The sequence below is a fragment of the Arvicola amphibius genome, chromosome 8, assembly GCF_903992535.2.
Source record: "Arvicola amphibius chromosome 8, mArvAmp1.2, whole genome shotgun sequence".
Classification (NCBI taxonomy): domain Eukaryota; kingdom Metazoa; phylum Chordata; class Mammalia; order Rodentia; family Cricetidae; genus Arvicola; species Arvicola amphibius.
Genome location: NC_052054.1, coordinates 40,326,068 through 40,350,401, shown reverse-complemented (window position 1 = coordinate 40,350,401; position 24,334 = coordinate 40,326,068). Strand labels below are relative to the sequence as shown.

At 34.6% G+C, this 24,334-nt stretch overlaps 1 protein-coding gene across 1 annotated transcript in view; it reads right to left on the bottom strand.

Moving 5' to 3' along the window:
* Positions 1-24,334, bottom strand: part of Trdn (triadin) — a 340,388-nt gene that overhangs the window by 219,233 nt on the left and 96,821 nt on the right. Inside the window, exons 9-10 of the mRNA XM_042055567.1 lie at positions 23,030-23,215; positions 14,980-15,039 (exon numbers count right to left, since the gene is read on the bottom strand). Of these exons, the coding sequence (XP_041911501.1) occupies positions 14,980-15,039; positions 23,030-23,215 (246 nt within the window). The remainder of the gene's footprint in view (positions 1-14,979; positions 15,040-23,029; positions 23,216-24,334) is intronic.

Below are 24,334 nucleotides of genomic sequence, written 5' to 3'. Positions count from 1 at the left end.
ATCCATATCCTTACCTATATCTGTCTATGTTATTAATATCTATATTATTAATCTGTGTCTATCCACATGTTTTATTGAAAAATTCTCTTAAGGTATTGGTTTTCAACCTAGTCAATGCTTTGACCTTTTAATGTAGTTCCTCATTGTGTGGTGACCCCCTCCCATTATAAAGTTATTTTCACTGCTAGTTCATAAGTGAAAATAATTTTGTTCCTTATGAATTGTGATGTAAAAATCTGTTTTCCAATGGTCTTAGGCGACCCCTGTGAAAGGGATTGCAGCCCCATGGTTGAGAACCATTGCCTTAAGGCGAGGGGATTCCTGTTGAAGCAGATGACTTTTTAAAAAAGTCTAAGAGACACAGGTTTGAGAAGGTTTTTCTCTCCAAGTTACCAATGGAAAAAACCAAGTGGAAAGAAAATCCTAGCCTGCCCCAGTTCTGACGAAGATGACAGGACGACGCAGGAGCACCAATGCAACTGTGCCAGCTCCGTTGGCTATTTGTCTGTGTGCATCCCAGTAACTTACAATAATTCAAACCTTCAATGGATCCAGATACAACAATCTAATTCAAAACAGAAAGACAAACTCTTGTTGGTATGAGGAAACCAGCAACATAATTATGCATGAACACTCTACAGTCTTTTCCCTCATTTCACTCTACCTTGGTTGGCTGACTGCAGTTTGCTGATAGATGCATTGATTGGGTCAGTCTTTTAATTCTGAGCTTCTGTCTCTAGAGGGACCACCAATAACTCCTCAAGAAATCTTTACAGAAGCCTATATACAGAGCTTAGAAACCTGTCATATTTTTAAATAACAAGATTATTTCTTCAGATGTATGAAAAAAACTACTTTGGGATACACTTTTTTTTTCATTGAGATAAACTGGGTAAATCAAGAATTCAATTCAGAAAATGTATCACATTCCCGATTAGGTATGCAGTAGGGAGGATTTAAAGGCAAATCGTTTTCCAAGGTGTACAAAAGGCACTTTAAACAGAAAGGATTTTCTAAGGGGAAATGGTAATAGCAGGATAACTAAACCAGAATGATAAAAGAAGGAAGCACTCTGAGTTGCTGGAAGCGTAGTGTTTTTACAGTGACTGGTTTTTCAGGCTGAAGTGTAGATACCTGTCCTGAGCCATGTCACAGAACTGTACTCAGATTTATAGGAGAGAAAGGATGCTCGGAGAACAAATAACTTGTATCCTGTATTAACAGGGATTGTTTTGTAAATAGTGCATTCTTTTTGGAAATTCTTCTATTAGTTTCTTTCCACTTCTACATAGTTCAGGGTTATGGGGGAGAGGTTGGGAGGGAGAAGTCCTCTTCTGAAATCCTTCTGCTGTTCACTCTGTAGATTTTGATTTATTAATAAATTGTGTGTTTTAACTAACTGAGGAATCTCAAGTCCCCATCTTTGTTTCATAGTGAATTAAGAAGTTTTCTGTTTTAGATTCCAGAAAGTTGGAGAAAGACTTTAGGATTCCTCCTGTTATATGGATGGGAAATGCAAGTAGAAGTATATAAACATGAGACATAATGTAGTTTAGTGACTTAAACTACAGGGAATGAAGCAGAATCATATCTGCAAGCTTTCACTTTTGGATAATTCATGTGTCTCTAAACATCTCTGGACTTTTTCACTCTTTAGACTGAGATTTGTTGCTTCACCAATGTTGTGTGTTGTATTATTTGATAGGTTAATTGGAATTTCTCTTTCAGTTTGAAGACATAATGCATTATATACACATAAAAATCCAGCCTGGTCTACAAGAGCTAGTTCCAGGACAGGCTCCAAAAACTACAGAGAAACCTTGTCACAACAAACAAAACAAAACAAACAAACAAACAAAAAACACCCCCAAATCTGATTATTATTATTTCACTGTGGATCTCACCTTATTTAAAAAACTAAACACATTCATCAGTTGATGCACTGAGTGTCAAGTATGCAGGAGCTCCACGGGAGAAGGAAGATCTGTGCTGTTGCACTGTTGTGACTTTAAATAATGGTGATTTTGAAAGAGCTGGAAGAAAAGATTTCTAATGTTTTCAACACAAAGAAATGATGAATGTTTGAGGGAATGATTAAACTTATTTGGACTTTTTTAATGTACAAACATTCATAAACAAGCACTACTTCATATGTTTGTACAGTTTTATCCATAAATTATAAGTTTGAAATAAAAAATCATGAAATATATTTTTGATAACTAGTAAAAAGTCATTGTATTATATAATCATATTCACTGATTATTATGATTCAATATGTGAAACATGCTTTATATATTCTTCTTTCCCATCAGCTATAATAAGTTGATACTATAAATAATACTTTGTACATGCAGTATAATTTTATACAATTACAAAATCATATTCAAGTATGTATAACCACACAGCGCATTTTATTATCATAATCCTTCATAAAGTTAACTACTTAATATTAATAAAACATAAGTTGAACTACAACTGTAGATATTGATCATATTATATTTCTTTTTCAGTAGAATGGGAACTGAATTTTCTGAGTATATCTATGTGTCTGATGGTTAGAAATATGCTTTACATAAAGTCCATCAAAACCTCATGAAGTAGATTTCCATACATTAATATTTTGTTTATTGATGTTATATTTAGAATCTAGCTTTTTTTCTACAACTCGGAGATAATTAAACTGCATCATAAGTATTTACTCTGTTATGTGTGATCCTTGGGCAACATTACAATTAATATCCTATACATAATATATAAAATCTAGAAGATATATGATGGTCAACTTTGAAATGCTATGGTGTTTGCTGGCATGATTTTGAAAACAGCATTTTTTTTCTATTTACCAGAAGTCCACTTGTAATAATTTATATCTATATATTCAATAATAAAGAAGAGTCATGACTTAGAATGCTAGACAAATGAAGTGTACTTTCTTATCTATCATTAATTCCACACTGATCCCTTAATCAGTCTAGTACTACAGAGGAGGAAATACATACCTATCAAATCAAGAGATTTCACAAGTTGTGTTTCAGGTAACTATGGGAGCCTGCATTTAAGCATATGTGTTCTACTTTGCTGCCATCTTTGGGGTTTTATATGACTCTTCAAATAATACAAATAGGAGAAAATCAAATACCAAAAAAAAGCTACCCAGAGGAAGGAAGAAACATTCTTCTTAATTAAATTATGAGAAGATATAATTTAGCAAATTTTGGCTGTGCTATTTTAGAGCCTCGTCTTTCATATGTCGCTTAAATCTGGATGTCAGTGATACCTCTTCCAAGTGTGAACCGACACCGTGGTGATGGTGTGTAGTGTTTGGGTTTTACAGTATTACCTGCCAAGTCACATGTGTAGAAGATGTAATGCTCACTAACACTGCAGCAATGACTCCCTTAACTCTGTGCTTTATCTTTGCCAATAGATGCACTGGCTTTGTCAATATTTTGCACTTCCCCCAACCCAATCCCATAACAAAAGGTACTGCCAGATCTTGCCCAATACAGTGTCAATTTCCCATTACATCTCTATTTAAATCTTTGAACAATTTCACATCAATTATCAGCTCTACATGATTAGACAATTGACCTACATTTTGTCATCAAAATACATCCATTACTTCTGATGCTTTTCAATCTTGAATCATCAGCTTTTTAGTATGATAATATTAAATTCACAATCAGGGTCATGGCCTTGTTCATTTTCTCTTTTATTCATGTGCAACCAAACTTACTAGTATGTATTCAGCAGCATTTAATCAAATGTCTCACTGTTCCTTCAATTTCCTCAGATCCACATTATCTTTTTGACAGCAGGAGGAAGAGATGCCTCTCATCTGGATTTGTGAAGCTTAGGATCTGTGCTACATAAAGCAGCTCAAAGATTGAACGTTTCTATTATTTATTTGTTTATTTACTCTTTCTATTCCACTTGTTAAAGATGAGTCTGGACTTTTACTATATTTTATATTACATTTTTGAAGTTTTTATCTTTGAATGTTAGAAGTCAAAAGGCAAGAATTGGTTCTGTTCTTGTATGATGTGAGTCTCAGGAATGAAAATGGTTAGGTTTCACATCAGACACTTTCATCAACTGAGCTTTGTTTTCAGCTCTTCCTTTACTATTCCTAAACCCTTAGTTGTGTTTAGTCCAAGAATAATGAACTAACAAAAATATTCAACATTTTCTATTATGAATTATTCTATTAATTGTCATAAAGATTCTATTTCTTATATAACCTCCATAGTTAACTGCTTATTGATGTGAAAATTAAGTGTGGAAATAAAGTATATACAGTATGTGTAAATATACAAAATGGTTCTTCTAATTTGAGCAGGGCTAAATAGTTTAGTATGGATTGGCATCTTCACGTCTTCTCTATGCTAACAGATAAAACTACTGAATAGTAGGTGAGTTTATTCTTCTCCAAATTTATATACAACAATGAACTGAGATGTCTCACACTTCAGGATCAGCTTACTCCAGGAAGTAATTGGGTTTCCAGACCAATAATTTCACAGTAGACATTAATAACCTCTCCTTTGACAAATAAAGCCTCCCCCCCATTATTCTCTGTGAGTTTCCTGAAAGAATCTCCATTTTCCTCAGTTGTTCTTTAAGACAGGATTATTCTCCCTTGCTTGGGCCTGCTGACTATTTTATTCTCTTTAAAGATCCAGCACATTGAACTTGTTGCATTTCCCATTTTAGGATTAAGGTGCCAATGCAGCTCATTATCTCGGTCAGGAATACAGATCTGGTACTAATCCAAGGGATCTCACAGAAGGTTCATTCCTAGTCTGCCCCTCACTCTCTGTGTGTGTGAGTGTGTGTGTGTGTGTGTGTGTGTGTGTGTGTGTGTGATTTTAACAAATCCTTTGAATTTTATACTTTCAGTTTTGATACAAGAATGATAATACATATTTTGCAAGGTATTTAAGAAACCCAACATAGTAAATGATCAAAATAAGCTAACAAAGAGAAGACATTTTAATATTTTTGTAAGATTTGGACTCAATGCTTTTGTAGTTCTGTTTATCTTTCACTTTAATTTGACAAAGACGCACCAAAGTGACGATTCAGCACACATTTGAGGTTCTACGTGTTTACCATGTTCTCTAATCATTCTAACTCCATCACTATCCAATAAGCTACTGCTTAAGAAGAGATAATAAGGAAAGGAGAGGGAGAATATGTACATGGATTATTAAATAATTTTAATCATTGTTTCTGTGGTAGGTTATGGTTGCTATCTCATGTTGACCTTGAACTCATGTTCCTCTTGCAATAATCCCTTCATTTCTAGGTATATAAACATGTGTGACTATTTCACAAGTTCATTTTAACAATCTTAGAAAGAAAGTTTTATAAAGAAATTGAGCTTCCAAAATACAAGAAATCAAAGGCTTAAAACCTGATTTCTGCAGCCTGCCAGTTTGTTTTCTGAATTAATTCTTAGTATGTTATTGAGTAAATTGGCATTATTTTTATACTGTCATTTACTTATTTCAACACTATTTTTTTTATTTTTTTCCTTATAGGTCTTCTGAGGACAATTGTGAAGGTATTTATGCTTCTAAAGCAAAAAAAAAAAAAAAATCCATTGTACTACTTCAAGATCCTTCCAAATCCCCAATGAAAATTAAAATACTACATATCCAAACCTGTGGTACACAATGAAGGTAGTTCCTATAGGCAAGTTCATAACACTAAGTGGATACATTTAAAAAGCAGAGATATCTTCAACTAACAAATTAAGAACACATTTAAAAGTTCTAGACAAAAATTAAAAAAAAATCATACCCAAAGGAGTTGATGGCAATAAACAAAGTCAGGTCAGGGCTGACATCAATATAATAACAAACAACACAAAGATAAATGAAATGAAGATTTATTTTTTGATTATGATCAATAAAATTGATTTAAAAACTTAGCAAAACTAAATAAAAGACATAGAGAGAAGATTCAAAATAACAAAATTAGACAAGAAAAGGAAAACATCAGGACAGACACTGAAAAAATCCAGAGAATCATCAGCATGCAATAAGAAATCTATATTTCACTAAACTGGAAAACCTAAAGAAAATGGATGAATTTCTCGGCATATACGATCTACCATTGTTAAGTCAAGATCACATAAGCAACTTAAATAGACGTAAAACCCTTAGTGCCATAGAAACAGTATTTAAAAGTCCTTCAACCAGAAAATGTCCAAGAATTCAACACAGAATTCTACTAGATCTTCAAAGTTGCTTAATACTTCTCAAATTATACTTTAAACATAAAAACAGAAGAAACATCACCAATTCTTTTTATGAGGCCAAATTTACCCTGATATCGAAACTATACAGAGAACCAATAAACAAAGGAAAAAGACCAATTTTTCTTACAAACACAAAGGCAAAATTTCTCTATAAATTAATTGCAACCAAACATAAGAACACATCAGAAAAGATTGTCTACCTTGATAGAGAGGTTTCATCCCAGAGATGCATATGTAAATCAACATATGTAAAACAATAAATATGACCCAATACATAAACAAATTAAAGGATGGAAAGCACATTAAATGCAGAAAATGCCTTTTTAACAAACCCAGTATTTCTTCATGATAAAAATTCTAGATAGATTGGGAATACAAGGGCTATATATGAACACAATATAAGATATTTCCAGCAAGGCTACAGTTAACATAAACATAAATAAAGAAAATTCAAAGTATTTCCACTAAAATCAGAATAAGACAAGATTGCCCACTTTTTCATATCTAGTTAATATTAGTATTTGAAGTCTTAGATAGAACAATAAGACAACAGAAGAGACTGAAAGTAGTAAGTTAAAGTATATTTACTTGCAGATCATATGTTTGAATAAATAAATGACCCTAAAGACTCTAAGAAAAAACTTCTACAGTTGAAAATTAGAACACAAATCTGAGAAACTCTCATAATAGCCTCAAATAAAATGCAAAGCATTTTGGGGTAACTCTAACCAAGCAAGTAAAAGACTTATACAATAAAAACTTTAGGACCTTGAAGAAAGAAGCTGAAGAAGATGTCCAAAGATGGAAAGATTGCTCATGTTCATGGATCAATAGGATTAGTATAGTGGAAATAGCCATTATACTATAAAACAAGCTACATATTAAAAAATAATAAAGTCAAAATTCCAACACAATTCTTCAAAGAAATTTAAAGGACAATTTTCTGCTTCATATGAAAATACAAAATTCTAGGAGAACTAAAGCAATCCTGCATAAAGAAAGAACTGCTGGAGGTAGCATATTCCTCAATCTTAAATTGTACTACAAAGCTATAGTAATAAGAAGACCATCATATTGGCATAAACAGACATATTGACCAACGAAGTCAAATTGAAAACTCAGTCATAATTCCACACACCTATGGAAACCCGATTTTTTAAAATGAGGTTTGAAATATATACTGGAAAAGAGATAGCACCTTCAAGATATACTGCCAGTCATACTAGGTGTCTGTATATAAAAGATGCAAATAGATAGGTATTTATCGCCCTTAACTAAACTTAGCTCCACAGTGATTGGTAAACATATTAGAGCAATGGTGGCACATGCCTTTAATTCCAGCACTCATGAGGCAGAGGCAGGCAGATTTCTGTGAGTTTGAAGCTAACTTGGTCTACAAAAGCTAGTTCCAGAACAGGCTCCAAAGTTGCAGAGAAACCCTGTCTTAAAAAAAAAAAAAAAGAAAAGAAAAAGAAGAAAACAAGAAAAAAGAAAGGAAGGAAGGAAGAAAGGAAGGAAGGAAGGAAGGAAGGAAGGAAGGAAGGAAGGAAGGAAGGAAGGGAGGGAGGGAGGAAGGAAGGCAGGAAGGAAGGAAGAGAATTTCAAAATAAGGTAAGAAACCCTAAATCTGATAGAAGACAAAGTTGGGAATAGTTTTGAGTCATTGACATGAGAAAAGATTTTCTGAAGAATTTCAAAGTTCTGAAACTAGACACTGCCATAGTAACCCCTGAGTGTCTTTACTTATCCATTTCAAAGTAGATAGAGTAAAACAATAATATAAACATCTGACTTTAAAATTCTACCCAACTAAAATCAGAAAATAACAATACAGCTAAAAGTAATATTTTTGGTCCTCCTGACAATGCACAGGCACTAAGTCAAACAATTAATAATGGAACCATATGAAACTAAAAAAAGTTTCTGTATGGCAAAGAATACCATGTATGCAAGTAAACTGACAGGCTACAGAATGGGGAAAGAACTTTACCAACATCACATCTGATAGAGAACTAATATCCAGAATGTATAAAAATAAAGAAACCTTTGACATAAACAAGTAACTCAATTATAAAATAGGGTACAGAATTAGACAGAGAGCTCACAAATGATAAAATACAAATACAAAGGGCTGAGAGAAAAGGAAATATTTAACAGTCTCAGTCCTCATGGAAATATAAATCAAAACTACTTTTGAGATTTTTGTCTTACACCTGTCAGAATGGTCAAGACCTATAAAACATATGACAGTTTATAGTCATGAGAACACAGGGTAAGGGAAACACTCATTCACTACTGGAGGGAGAGAAAACATGTACAGTTGCTGAGAAATCAGTGTGACTGTTTCTCAAGAAACTGGAAACAGGACTACCTTATATCCAACTCTACTACTAGTGTACATATTCCAAGGAATGCTTTATCCTATTCTAGAGACCTGCTAAATGATGTTCATTGCTGCTCTGTTTATAATGGACAGAAATTAGAATAAGCCTAGATGTCCAGCAACAGATGAATATATGAGGAAAATGCGGTATATTTACACCATGGAAAGTTACCCAGGTGTTTAAAAATGCTGAAATCCACAGGTAACTGGTTGTATCTAGAAAAAAAATCACTCTGAGTGACGTAACCCTGATGCCAAAAGACAAATATTATATATTTGCTTATATGTGGATGTTAGCATTGAAACTTTAGATAGGTGTGTGACTATGTAACTAACCACAGAGGTTAGGTATAAAGTAACTAGGGGGAGGGAAGAATCCTCTAACAAAACAGAAATAGAATATATAGTTAGAGATAAACAGGGCTGGGAGAGACTGGAGTGGCAGAATGACAAGAAGAGGGGGGGGGAAATAGGATAACAGGTTGTATGGGGAGGGATATACAACACTGAGGGCTGTCTGAAGTATCAGACAGAAACCTACTACAATGCAAGCTTCTTAAGATATATACATATCTGAAAGAAATCCAAATGAAATAACAGATAACAAGGGAGACAAAGACCCAACTAGGTATCTTTCACCACCAAATGAAACCTACAGTGTCAGAAACGAGTTATACCTACTTGAATTGTTTGCCAAATGGGCCCCATGGAAAACTTCAAACAACTCAGGTTATTATTACCAAGTCATTGATTATCATCCACACAAAAAATAAGGAAAAAAAAGATGGTGAAGTTCCACTGAAGACAAGTATACATCTCATTGAAAAGGGGGAATTCAAGCTGGTAGAGAGCCTACACTCCTACTGACTGTATTCATGGTACTAGATAGTATTCTGGATGATATGAGAGGATAAACACCAACCCAGCTACAAATACTTCAGTCTACAATGGTGACATGCATGCAAAATGTGCTAATGCAATAGTGGCACAAAGGTAATGGGAGTAACCAACCAGTGTCTGAGATGAAATCCATTTCATTTTGTATGGTCAAGAATCTGATACTAGATTGGGCAAGGGCCTAGGGGAAAACCAAATACTATAATTCAGCTTAAGGAATGTAGCAATAAACTCATAAACCAGATATTTCACAGACTTCACCAGAGCAGCGTTTACTTGCAGTAGATGGTGTAGAAGAACACAAACAAGAACAGAAACCAAATCCAGCAGCCAGGTGAGAGAGGAGATAGAGAACGGGCTTGAGGGCACGCAGACTTTTGGTACCTAAGGCCATGACCAAGCTGGTCCAGCATCTCAAAGGCTTGAACACAGACTTCTATCCTCAATCAAGAAGGTATTTCTAACTAATAACTTCTTACAAAGGAAAACAGTTTCTTAAAGGGATTTTTCACTGGGTATACACTCCACACTTAAAGGTTAGATCCCTTACCCAACAATACACAGCCAACAAAAATGAACTTTTAGATATTTTTGGAGAATTTTGTATTATATTACTTGTATATTTTTTAAAACCTTGATATATGTTTTCATGTTTTGGGGTGGTGGTGTGCATTGTGTTTATGTATGTGCATATGTGTGTGCATGTGTGTGTGCTTCTTAAGCCTCTTAGTTTCTTTTTTGTTAGTTTAATTTTTATGTCTCTGTCTTCTTCTTGCTTGTTTGATTATTTTTTAAGAAATAGAAAGGTGTGGAGTTGAAAGAGTGGGAGATTGAAAGAATCTGGGAGGAGATGAAGGAAGAGAAACCACGATCAGAATATTTTGTATGAAATAACATAAAAATTAAATTAGAAAAATCATTAAAGTCCAAGCAAAGGATTATAATAAAATGAGAGGATTGACTTGCTACTTGAAGATATTTCTAATTTAAAGTTCATAACTTGGAATATAGGATATACAAGAATAGCTTATTCCAGCTGGAAATTTGGTAAGGTAAATATCTTCCCTCAATTTTAGGAAAATAAATGACTAAAAAGCAAAATGAATTACCTTGTCATAAGTTATTGACACAGTAAAGGTCATACTGCCATGGAATAATCTTTTTGTGCACTGTGAAGATGTATCTGTTTTACTTCACCTGCCTAAGATCATTTCTGATTGGTTTAATAAAGAACAAAGAGCAGAACTGTCAAGAGCTAGGCAGAAAAGAATAGGTGGGACTTCCAGGGAGTGAGAAGAACTCCTGTGGGATGGGGAACTGAGAGGCAGAGGATTTCAATGAGATGCTGAGCAAATCAGACATACAGTACAGAGGAGAGGTAAGAAACCACGTGGCAGAATGTAGGTTGATATAAACGGGTTGCCTTAAGTAATAAGAGCTAGTTGGGACAAGCCTAAGCTAAGGCTGAGCTTTCGTAATTAGTAAGTTTACGTGTCATTATTTGGGAGCTGATGATCCAAAGAAAGTCCTGGTACATCATATAGTTGTGAGAATTGTCATCGCAGGACAGCTTCTGGGGGATGCACTTCAAGTTATTGTAAAAATTTAATCATAATAGCTATAGATGTGAGGAACAGAGGGGAACTGTGCTAGTGTCCTACAATTAGTGTGCTAAATTACCAACACAAAGCACACCAGTCCTGGTCTCTATACTAAATACTGACCTTGATTTATTCATCTACACTGAATATCAAGATGTCTGTATGCCCTGAGATTTTTCTACTTACAGATATTTTCTCTTCTTAAGCCTGGATGACTCTGCTAAGAAATCCAGATAAGTTCATTATACCTAAGTGAAGTTCACAAAGAGAGAGTATGACAAGAAGAATTGAGATGCTTCTTTTCAAACTACTAAAATAATAAAGTTAGGGGTTTAAATGCTATTTAAGAAAAAAAATATCTTTAGCCACAAGACATTGAATACAAAATGGGAATTACAAAAGGTCAGTGTAAATGAACTGAAAGTTTTATTTTGATCATCTGTACAGTTGATTTCTAAATACAATAAAATACAAAATAAACCAGAATAAATTGAATCTTGGGATTGCAAATAATGTCTGTATTGTCTAGTTTTTGTAGTTTTCTCATAAGACAGTGGACAAATGAATCATTTCAATCCTAGATGAAATTATTTCATCAATTTCAAGACTGCACAGGACCAAAGGACCATATCTTTCTCTCCCTCCCTCCCTCTCTCTCTACACAAACAATACTGAAAAATACAGGCTGAAACACTGAAAACATATACAGTTAACTGATTTCTTGGTTATTGGATTACTAAAGGTTGAGATAATATAATAGTTTAAATTTTCCAAAGAACTATCTACGGTGTTTAAAATATTTCTTAAATTGAAAGAAATTGATTATTCCCTTTACAGATTTATCCAGCATTTCCCTCTTATTACTCAAATTAAAGATAAAGTGAATGAGTATACAGAATGTTAATCACATACAACAAACTGGTGCCGTCTTCCCATTTTACTTGTTCATTTGCTTTTGGTCTCTGTAACTGAGGTAGGCATTATCATTACATAGAGAACTATATACCCACTGCTCACTGCAGAGTAGAAAGGCACTTTTAATTTGTGTTGTTATATTGTTGAAATGCCAGTTTAAACTTTTATAGACACTCAGAAGTATTTTTGTTTGATGAGATATAAAGGCAAAACTTGGTACCTGATGTTACATCGCCACCAGTAAGCGTCCTTTTTCATTTGCACTACAAAAGGGTTACTTTTGAGAGTAAAACAGCAATCTACAAGGGATTACTGAATTCCAGAGGGAATATTCAAATGATAGTGTTAAAAACCCATTACCAATAATTAATAATGAACTCCAGCTAAACAATAGCAGGTGTTCCAAGATTCCAAACAGAAGCAGATGGAAGCAGAAGTGTTTTATAAATACTGGATACATACTGCTCAATAAGCTTGGCAGGAATCATTTCATTCTCTGATTGAAACCCAGAATAAGTATCATATCATTGGCTTTTTCCCAAATCCATTTGACCTCACAAATCATTTTGTTCATTCTTTACATTTAAAATTGCTTATTACATTCTGTGTTCTATCACTCTTTTTTGGCACTAAAACCTAGAAAAGGATAGGAAAGTGTAATCCCCTTTTGTTTCGCTTTTGTAAAACCAAATAGTTTGGGAACCTTGACGTCCCTTCTCCTTCTTCTTCTATTTTAATGTGTCTGGCCAAGAAATACTAATCTAAAATATTTTCACATAGTAGACTTCCAAAACAGTAAGTGTAGGTAGGTGAAACAAACCAGATCAAATATTAAGGTAATGTGTAGAATGCAGAGATTTATACTTCCACCTTTCAGGAACGATTTCTCAGAGTTAGACTAGTATACACTGCTGCAGATTTAAATCGATTATTTTTGGAGTATCATCACCTGTGTGCTATGGAGGACCCTTTCTGTGCATTCATTAGCAAAATACACTTTAACTCCCACAGAGATTCTTTTATTATTCCTTCTGACCTTCAGCTGTTGTCAGATTTCATAGAGTTGATTAGTATTTTGACAGCTGAAATGCCAGCATTCTCTACTGCTTTTGGCATTGTATGGTTCACTTTGTCATGTGACTTTCTTATAAAACATCCTGTGACCGATTAACAGATAATATAAATAGATGAAGGAACAAAAGAATGGCTTGGTTTTTAATTAAATAATTGAAATTTAGAAACAATGGAACAAACAAGGAAACTATATACTATCAGTCATTTTTCTATCCATGCATATCAACAATATGGTTCAACTTATGCTCAGTTGGGTCTACAAAGCAAAGCATATATAGAGAGTATGACTTTCTTACTTTCTGCTTTATTTTTTGTTGCCATTCAATAGTATAGTTTCTAAAGTTTATGCCAAACAGGAACTCTGTCCATTTGCCTCACCTCCCTGAGTCCTGGATAACAGGTCAGAGCTGTGTCTTCATCCAGCTACAGTAAGGCTTTCTCCAAACACCATGGCTGAATGATGTTGGTCACGGATATTGTAAAAAAAAAAATTATTTGTTGTTTGTGTACATCAAGACTTGAGGTGATGCCTTTCTGTGAGGTACTCATGCAGAGGTTGTGATGAAATAATTTAAAACTATTAACTTTGAGGCAACATACCATTTTGCTGTGCATCCATTGGATGCTTTGCAAATAGTACAGCGTCAATACTGTAAATTCCATTTTAATGTAGGAACATTGAGGAACAGGTGTTTATGAACTAATTCAAAGTCCCATGCTAGAAAAGAATTAAGTGTATTTTTCTTAAAAACTCATTTTCTCCCAATGATCACCCTACCTTCCTCAATGTATCTATCAACTTTTGCTAGGTGAGCACATAAAATGTTGGCAGAGACTACTTTTATCAATAAGGTATTATAATTTCTCATCTTTCTTTACCACACTTTCTAAGTAATATAAACTTGTAGAAATAAAATAGAAGAATGGTGAACAGAGAAAGAATAGGAGAGGAGAAGGAAGAAGCAGAAACTATCTCACAGAATCAGGTGCTGGGATTAGCTTAATATCCTAAAGAGATTAGATTCTCATTTGCTCTTAAATATATAGTAACTAAATATATTACATGCTTTCTCAGGAATGATATTCTTGATTGTCAATGCATGCACACATTATAAGTACCATTTAGAAAGACTTCCATGTAACAGCTAAAATAACAAAGTATAGTTTGCTTGAAACTGTCAGCTCCCATTCCAAGTATCCATTCTCTCAGAAAATATATATTTATAATGTATAGTACAAGGAATAAAGTCATCCATCTTGATTAAGATTTCCTTAGCATAGTTAGGATAACACTGAAAGATATTAGAGAGTAGAGGTTTGTCATTGTAAATAAAAGCCTTTCTTCGTTACAGTGATATTAATAAAGATTAACTCTATGGAATCACCAAAGACCATATGTAAGAAAATTTGAATGTTTTTGGAACGAGAAGACTTAGTATTGGAGAAGCAATGGATTTTATTATGATTTTGTCCACTCTCAGAAGGAAGTTTTTTTCTGATATTTTCCTTGTTATATATCTTTTCATCTAAATTTACCAGGAATCAAATCAAGTGACATATTGCTTCATTCCAAGATATTATCAAAGATATTAATACTTTTATATATAAAGATATTAGTATTTGAGCTTTCAGATGACTTCATGTGCAACAGGCCATGCAACAGATGCAAGCAAAATTAAAGGTCCCATTACCAATTATTATTCCTGCATTTTATCATCTTTATTCAAGGTCTGCACATGCATTATGCAGATTTGTATATGAAAACATAGCTTAGTACAGAAAAGCTGACAATCTTAAAAACAAAGCCTATTAAAACAGACAACAATAAGAATTGTTTGGAATACCTGGTTTTAAATCCCCATGGACAAACATGTCAATCATATATCGACAGAATGCATACTGATCTGACAGAATAGAGAGAAAAAAGAAGCAATGAAAACATGTCATCAACATCTGTCTATTTTATATGGAGACAAGGTGCATCAAAACAAACAAAACAGGGAAAGTCTATTTTAGCTAATGTATATTTCTGTGAATGAATAAAATGGGATACTATGAACATATGGAGACAAATACATGATAAGCATAATATTCCACCTATTCCCTACAAAACCCTTAAATATGGAAACAGACTTGTTTATGGTTACATTAGGATAAGAAGTACTTTAAAATTCAAAACCATGTCCTAGCATTAAAGCAATTACTCTCACTTGTATTTATGAGATTTTTGAGAAGGAAGAATGAGCTCTACAAAAGAATATTACCTCCAGCTAGGAATGTTTACCAACTGCTAGACCCAAGACCCTCTGCTAGCTGTACAAGTGAAGCTGTAGATTGTTTCTTGAGGCTGACCCCATTGTAACCTGTCAGGGTCCTGTTCATGGACATTCTCTTTATTAGAAAGTTAATCTGAAGAATCACTCATAAGACCAAAAGATAGAACTACCAAGCTAATTAACTGAGAAATCATATGAGATCATTTCATACCCTTACTAGTCTGTAGACCATAAAAATAAAACCAACAAAGTAAACAGATGTTTGATACAGGCACAGTCCACAGTGGCTTCAGGAGTTGGATTTTTTGCTTTCACATCCTAATAACATATATTCCATGACTATCTATAGTTTTGCAAACTTCTTATTCCCCTGTGGTCAATCTAACTCTAATTTCCACTATAAAAGATCTTTAAAAGTTTTCATAAACCTTGCCATAGCATCTTTGAAAATTTTAATATTATTAATTTGTATTTAATGATTTACATTTTAGTGCCCTTGTATTAGGTATTTTATAACCCCACCAAAAGTAAATGACACCTTAGCACGAAGAAAGTTTATTGAATTTTATAGTATGACAAGTTTTTAATTCTTCACAATTATTTTTTATAAAACAGAAAATAACTATATTTCTACATAAGTACATACCCAAGAATATTTATAAACCTCATTTTTTTTCATAGTGTTAACATCAACTGAAAATGATTGCATTATGAAGTTCTGCTTATGTCTTTAAAATTGTAAATGAAGCTATGGCAAAAGATCTAAAAATTAGTATCCTTTTCTTTAATCCAGACATTAGGGCATCAAAGCTTATGTTGACTCAGGTTGCTGAGATGAAGGGAGGAGTAGGAAAAGGCTGGTTTTCAGACTGGTACATGAATCTACTTGTTCACTGAAGCACCTTCAAGGATAATTTTTGTCACATTCCGAGCTCTGGAAATCCTAGGGTGTTAGGCAAAGCACATTAAATTAGGGTTTTTTTTTTCTTTTCTTTTTCTCTTTTTTTCTCTCTTGTCTTTTTTTTCTCTTCTCTGGACACATTTTTGCTGTAGGAATTCCTGCAGACAGTAGCCTTAAAATCACCCTCCTGCTTGGGTGTGGCCTCTTATACTATATGTGCTGATAAAGCACATCAAGCCTCTTTTCCAGCTGCTTGATTGGGTTGCTGTTCCCTGTTCCAGCAGAGGATTGTGATCTGTGAGTCTATCCCTAAATACATAACCCTCTATTATACTGAACTCTGAGCTAGTGTGGTATTTCTTTCTTGAAGAACAGATAATTTTGCTATAAAACAAAGCCAATAAATTTTTTTCTTTAAATGGAATATGTGGATTTGGAGCAGTGTGAAATGCTCATCATTCCCCTTGTTTAGGATCTTGTCTAACTGCTTCTTCCTCTTTTTCTTCCTGTGATTCTGGCGTGTTTCTCACAAAATAGGAAGTAGGAAAAATGTCGATGTATGGGATCTGTTTCCCGCCAATCTGTAACACCGTGTGTTTGTTACAAGTATGCCTTTTTAGTAGCCCCCACATTGTCTAATTATACTGACAGACTGAGTTAGATCGCTGATAGGCAGACCGGGACATGAGTCATACATAATGAAGGATACATAATAAAGATGGCGTCCTCCCCTTCTAGAAAGGTTAAAATCAGGCTTGGCATCCTTTTCTTCCCTCCACCAGGGCTCCCTGCTGGTGCATCAGTCTTCTGATTTCAATGCCTGACCAGGATGTTTGCCTAAAAACCATAAGCCTATCCCTCTCTTTGCCTTTGTTCAAACTGATTCATCTTAAATTTGGGGAGGAAGACTTTAAAACAACCACACTCCAAGTGACATGGGGCTTGGGCTTTCCATGCACCCATTCTGCTCTACGGAAGCTCTTTCTTCCCATCAGGGGCCTTGCTTCCTCACCCCTAATAAAAACGTTTCTCCCGCCGATTATTCTGTCTGAGATATTTTACCTGCTGCTAACTGTTGCACTCCAGATTTTTCAAAATTTTAATTCTTTAGCTGGCAAATAAAATCCACTCAATCAAGATCCCTAGAGAGTAACAATACCACACACAAAATCACTGTCTTCAACCTTTCATTTTTTCCCTATTTATTTTTCTTTCGTTTACATTTTAAAAAATTCACTATGTGTAATTTAACCCTCCAGAGTTTGAATTTTCCCTGTTATTTGTTACATATGTCCAAAATTCATAAGGTTCAGACTATATATGACATGGAAGGTTTTGTATACCTCATGTACAGGCTACAGTTAACCTGTAAGCCCCACCTTCCCAAAGACAAATAACTTCCTGGAATTTGGGGGGCTATTGTTCATGTAGGACAAAAAGACCTGTGTTTTCACTTCAGTAAATACATTGGTTGCTCCAATCACATAGAATGTGCTTGTTCACACATAGGTAAGAGGTAGGTGGGTAAGAAGTCCTCCAGGATGTTTGCTTGCTCCCATTGGATACAGGTAGGAAGAACTTTACCTTGTGGTTTTGGCCTTTACTGGCACCTGACTGACCTAATTCAGAGTCATTCTCTGCAAATCCCAGATATGGACCTTGCCAGTATTTAATAAAGCTTGTTTCAGATAGACAGTCATGGATTGGCCTTTCTCCTTTCTATTTTTGGGGTATAACACTCTCCAAAAATTAAATACTGTTTTCTGTTCTCTAGTGCGATCATATGCTGAATGTTTCTGTTAGTTAACTAAAAGCACCTTCTAGTTTTCCTCATAAATTGATTGTTTACAGTGCAATGAAACCTTTCAACGTGGCATCAACCACTTATATTTATTATGCCCATGACTCCTGGTTCCAAAAGTCATTTATTAACTTTATTAACTTAAATGTTTGGATAGATCAATAAGAGTTTAATATGAAGTGGAAAATCTTTTGTGGATTCAAAAAGGTTTTGTTTGTTGGTGGTGGTGGTCGGTTTTTCATATTTTATTTGTTTTTGTTGTTTTTTTTTATCTAGAATATTACTTAGACTTTAAAAGTAACCGCTACATGCAAATGATGTGTGACTTTGCATTCTACCGACTTCAACAGATCAAGGGGAAGTTAAGAAGAATATTTATGTATTCTGACATATGTATTTATGTATTATGCTTTAGATTATTTTTTGTTATAATGCTGAATTCCACCTGTCCTCAGGGTTGACCTTAACAATCTGTGGAAATTCTAGGAAGCTGTTGTTTGTCTTCACCTGCCTGAGAACAGAACATAGTCAAGTTCTAGAATATTCCTTTTACAGTAATACTTCTCTAGAACACAGGAGGAAACTACTCTTTAAAAAACAAAAAATACAAAATAAGATTTATTTATTATGTATAGTGTTCCGCCTGCATGTACACCTGCAGACCAGAAGAAGGCACTAGATTTCACTACAGATGGTTGTGGGCCACCACATGGTTGCTGGGAATTGAGCTCAAGACCTTTAGGAAGAGCAGCCAGTGTTCTTAACCTCTGAGCCATCTTTCCAGCCCAAGGAAACTACTCTTAAAGAAGTTCTGTCGATGGAAGCAGATGCAGCGATCCACAGCTAAGCACTGGGCTGAACTCCTGAAGTCCAGCTATAGAGAAGGAGGAGCAATATTATAAGCAAAGCGGTCAAGACCACAGTGGGTAAACCCACATGGACAGCTGACTGGAGAAAGTGGCAGTTCACTGACTGCGGACTGACATCGGGAGAACCTGTGCATGAACAAACCAGGCCCTCTGAATGTGCATGACAGTTCTGTGGCTTGGATAGTCTGTGGGGCCCCTAGTTCATGACCTGGCTCTTTGGAGCCCATTCTCTATGGAGGGATACCTTTTTCAGCCTAGATAGAGGGGGAAGGGCCTTGGTCCTGCCTCAAGTGATATGAGAGACTTGTTGACTTCCCTTGGGAGACCTCTTCTTCTCTGAGGAGAGGATGGGGGTGGGGTGAGGAGTAGGTGGGGGACATGGAAGAACAAGAGAGAGGGAACTGGGATTGGTATGTAAAATAAGATTGTTTTTAAAAGAAAGAGAGAGAGACAGAGAAAGAAAGAAAGAGAGAGAGGGAGAGGGAAGGAGGGAGGGAGGGAGGGAGGGAGGGAGGGAGGGAAAAAGTCTGAAGTATCCTGCCTGTCTGGCATTTATAGTTATGGGGCAGTAACTTCTATAAGGTAATTTTCTATTTGGTCACTTTGAAGATGTTTTGCAAAAAAAAAAAAAAAAAAAAAATCTGCTAGAATTAATTTTATGTTGTGCATTCCAGCCAGGGAGCACTGGCTATGACTCTCAGGTGTTGATGCCCAGACGATGCTCCCTGAGGAGTATCAGTCAAAAGAAAATGCATTCTGGGCACAGAGAATCCGCAAAAAACGTTTTCAAAGAACAACCTATAATGAGGATAAGGTGCTTGTGGTCTGGTGCTCTATGGCAGGTAGTCATTAGCTATTCTTTCTCTGGCAGCCACTGGTACTTGAATCATTGTTAGAAAAAATAATGAAAATAACAAAAGAATGAGCATAGTATATAACAGCTATGAGATTTTTATTTCCTCACAGAATTGACAGAAAGCAGTAGAAACCAGGGAGAAATGTCAAATCATGTCAACGTTGTCACCTCACCTTGAGTGAATATGAGATGGTCTATAAATAAACCGATTATATGATGGGGAACTTTATGGTAAGCATTTTCAATGCTTTAAGTATATGTGCCTTATTTATATACTACAAAAGTAAATGTTGAAAGTAACCAAAGGTAGTGTTTATTGATACTTTTACTCTATAAGCAAATTTTACTAACAAATGTCTATCCAAGATAAGACTGTTTCCAAAAGAACCAAGGGCATTGGGTGTTTAAAGGGATTAAAAAAAAAATCAGGGTGAGGAACTGGGGAACCCATCCAATTATTAAGAGTGCTTCCTGCTCTTGGAGAAGAGGTGAAATCATCTTCCAGAACCAGTTCCTGGGAATCTGATGCCCTCTTCTGGCCTTGGAGGGCACCTGTATTTTTCAGCACGAATCCACACATAGACGTATATGCACAGCATTAATTTGAAAATACGAATTTCAAATTAATATATATATATATATGTACATACATACACATTCACTCTTGTTAGACATAGTTTAACTAAGCAAATAAACCTAATTTTGTCCAGAAAAGAATAACTCAATTTAAATTTATGAATTTAAAAATCAAAGCCACTTCTTTTTCAAAAAATAAAAAGGCCTTTTCTCCCTTTTTTTAAAAACTATTTCTACCATGTGACCAGCATTTTAAAAACAAATGCTCTTAAATATCAGCTCAGTTAAAAAGGAAGGAAGGAATGGAGGGAAGGAGGGATGAAAGAAGGGAAGAAGGGAGGAAGGGAGGGAGGGAGGGAGGGAGAAAAAAAGGAAAGAAAAAATAGCCTTGTCTTTAAGCAGTCATTCTAAGTTAATTTTTTTTATATTCTACCTACTCATACAATTATTTAACTGGTGGTAGCATTTCTCAGTAGGGGGGCCATGACTTACCCTACTGTTTACTTAGGGTTAGAATTCTTTTGATGCCTCTGTTTTTGACTGGAAGTGATATTTGGGGTTCATTTTAATGGATAACTAGCTCTTTACATAAATACAAAAAGAGTAAATTCAAATCAAATTGTGATAGTTTTATATCTTTAATATGTTTATTAATGATATGACAAAATATCATGTTTGTGACCTGAAAAACACCCTTTGAAATTATCTTGGTGCGATCACTTTGTCACTGAACAGTGGTTCCCCAACCCTGGGAGACACTAAATGTAAACCTCTCAGCCGGGCTGTGGTGGCGCACACCTTTAATCCCAGCACTTGGGAGGCAAAGGCAGGTGGATCTCTGAGTTCGAGGCCAGCCTGGTCGACAAGAGCTAGTTCCAGGACAGGCTCTAGAAACTACAGGGAAACCCTGTCTCGAAAAACCAAAAAAAAAAAAAAAAAAAAAAAAAAAAAAAAAAAAAAAAAGTAAACCTCTCAAACTGTGTGTTAGTGCCTAGTTACTAAGGAAGTATTTTGATATTCAGTCTAAGTGGGCATATGTTTTATAAAATGAAATTATAGACTAAAATATACTGATATGCTTTAATTGGTTTCTTCTTATTCTTTTCTTCTTTTAAAGGAAAATTTGGAATGCAAAGTATCCAACTGTTTATCTAGTGAATCAAAAGATTAAATTTCCTGATTTTTTACTACAGTAAAATACCCATTTAATTTTTATTGCATTATTTTATAGCACACACATTCATACATGGCATTATTTACAAAGGTAACATTTTAGATTTTCAATTTTCAAGATCCTATAATCATCTCAAAAACACTAGGTTCACACTACCTAAACTTTATGAACTACTAAAAGAAAAACTCAGAAAAGTAACTACTTCTTTTTTCTTTTCTCATTTTCTTTGAAAAATATTATATATATGTGTGTATTTTGTTATATAAATTTAAGTTTCCATGCATTACTTCTGTATTAAAGTTTATACACAGTGTGAAATTGGGAAGATAAAGTGAAAATACAGAGTTTGTGATTCATACTGTGTATGTTATATTAAGAAAAAAAGCGTTTCTAGTTCTACAGACCAAATAACCTTCCTAATAATACAGTTTAAGAGTAACAGTAAAGTAGTATAGATACAAATCAGTTCACTTTCGTTTTTCAATAAAATTACTCAACTGCTACTGGAGCAAAGGAAGTTTATTTTCTAACTTTCATAAGAAAAGACAGATCATTCTCAGAAAGAACAAAGAGGCCTTTAATAACAATTTTATATTCATACCGCGTTTTCTGTTAAGAATTGCTTCACTATTTAAATGGTGTGTTTCTGGGAAGTCAATAGATGTGTCATACTTGAAGAAGAGCACACCTGTCCTATGAAAAGCTTCCTAGAGATTTTCCAAGGGGATAAAAAAGTTCCTGACACTTCCTTTTCTTACAATAGGTTTCTGCAACAATTAAATGAATCATTGATTTAATGCACATATCTTGAATGGTATCATTGCAGAAATATCAAAAACGTAAAGTTTTCAGCCAGGCAGTGGTGGCACATGCCTTTAATCCCAGCACTCAGGAAACAGAGGCAAGCAGATTTCTGTGAGTTCAAGGCCACCTAATAATCTACAAGAGCTAGTTCCAGGAGAGCTAGGGCTGTTACACAGAGAAAACCTGTCTCGACAAACCAAATATAAAAGTAACTTTTTTCATCTATATGATTTGTGCATTGACTTCTTGAGCAACTCCTTGAGGGTGGCTGTCAATTTTTAAAACCTCCTTTCCCCAGAATCTGACACATTCAATTGTTCAATTGTTATTCCAACTCCTGATTGGAATCCTCAAGATGCCCTCTCTCCTCCTCACACTTAAATAACTCAAGGTGCTCACTCAATACCCCTTCAAATACTTGAAAATGCATCTAGCTATTTGAACACATTTTCGTATATTTATTAGTATGTTAATACCCAATTTGCTGTGCTTCCTTTCAGGCATATCAGCTTGGATCTGTCTTTTTACCCCATCTGAGGTTTAATTTTATTCTTTTTCAGCTTTTAATTTGACTGCATCTGCTTCTTGCCCAGGATTCTCTTAGAACCTTCAGCTGCGGCCTCCTTGGAATGTTTACCTTTCTGTTCATGCCCAGGCACAGCTGAGGTCTCTTTGTCATCCCTCTCCCTGGCCTTTGGTGGGGTTTTCGGAGGAGCTTCTTTTACTTTGGCAGCTGCTGGCTTCCCTTTCTCTTGTTTCCCAACTTTCATTTCCTTCTTCGTCTTTTCTTCGGTCTTTTCCTTAGTCTTAACTTTCTTGTCCTCTGCAAAGAGTTAAGAAATTTATTCTTCAACTATGATATTTGCTCAAGTACCATTTTAAAAGACAAGCAAGAAAATCAAGAGAAAATGAGTGTTCTTGGTGCAAATACTGTGGACAGCTACTGGAGTCCTATAAAGTCAATAAATATGCTGTATTAGACATACAAGTCATCAGCAATATGAGTCTCTTTCTTAATTTGCACCTGAAAAGACTGATTTGGATTTTTTTTACTACTGTTGTTATTGCTTGTTTGTGTTGGTTTTTCTAATCAAAAGCATAAGTGGTCCACAAGGAATCATTTGTCAAATGCAGAGGTTGTGCCCTGAGCATCTTCAGTAAGAAAAATGTTCACCCTAAAGCACCCAGTTGAAGAATTTCCTTTTAAAAGAATGTGATCACTTTGCTCCTTAAGTATAAAATCTTATCCTTACTCAAAAAAGTAATTCTAATACAAATTTTTTTCAGAAGATAAATGCAAGGGATACAAATGAAAAATTACCTACAAGATATTGAATAACAAAATTAGAATGATAAAATCTACTAGATAATAGCTGAGAGGTAGATATTGCTAAGGACTGGGATTGTGAAGCCTGACAGTAGAGAAACAGATATCACTCCTACTAACCTAAGTCACAGACAATATCTCTAAGAGTTTGTAAAACCTTAAATGTCCTAAGAAAGAGTACTAGCAAGCAAAATATACATGAATGTACATATCTGTTCAATATACATTAACTAGGTATTATATGTAATTTTTGGAGACAGAACTGGCTTATAGTTTAATCATTCTGTGACTCAATAATATTTTTAAATAATTGACTATCTACTTCACTTATGAATATTAGTTTTAATGGGTATTGCATATTTGACTTATTTTGCATAAGGGACTATATACAACTATTTGACATATAATGAGGGGATCAAGCTGATCATTTTCAATGCATTGTAGAGGTATTCTTAACACACATGTTAAAGACTTGGATGAAAATAATGTACTCCATGCATTTTGCTTTGATGTAAACTAAGCCATTAGTCTCTGTATTTCCATACAAAGAATGATAATATCATTTTAGAAACCAGTCTATTTACAAAACCAAAATCATTTGGAATAGTGTATTTG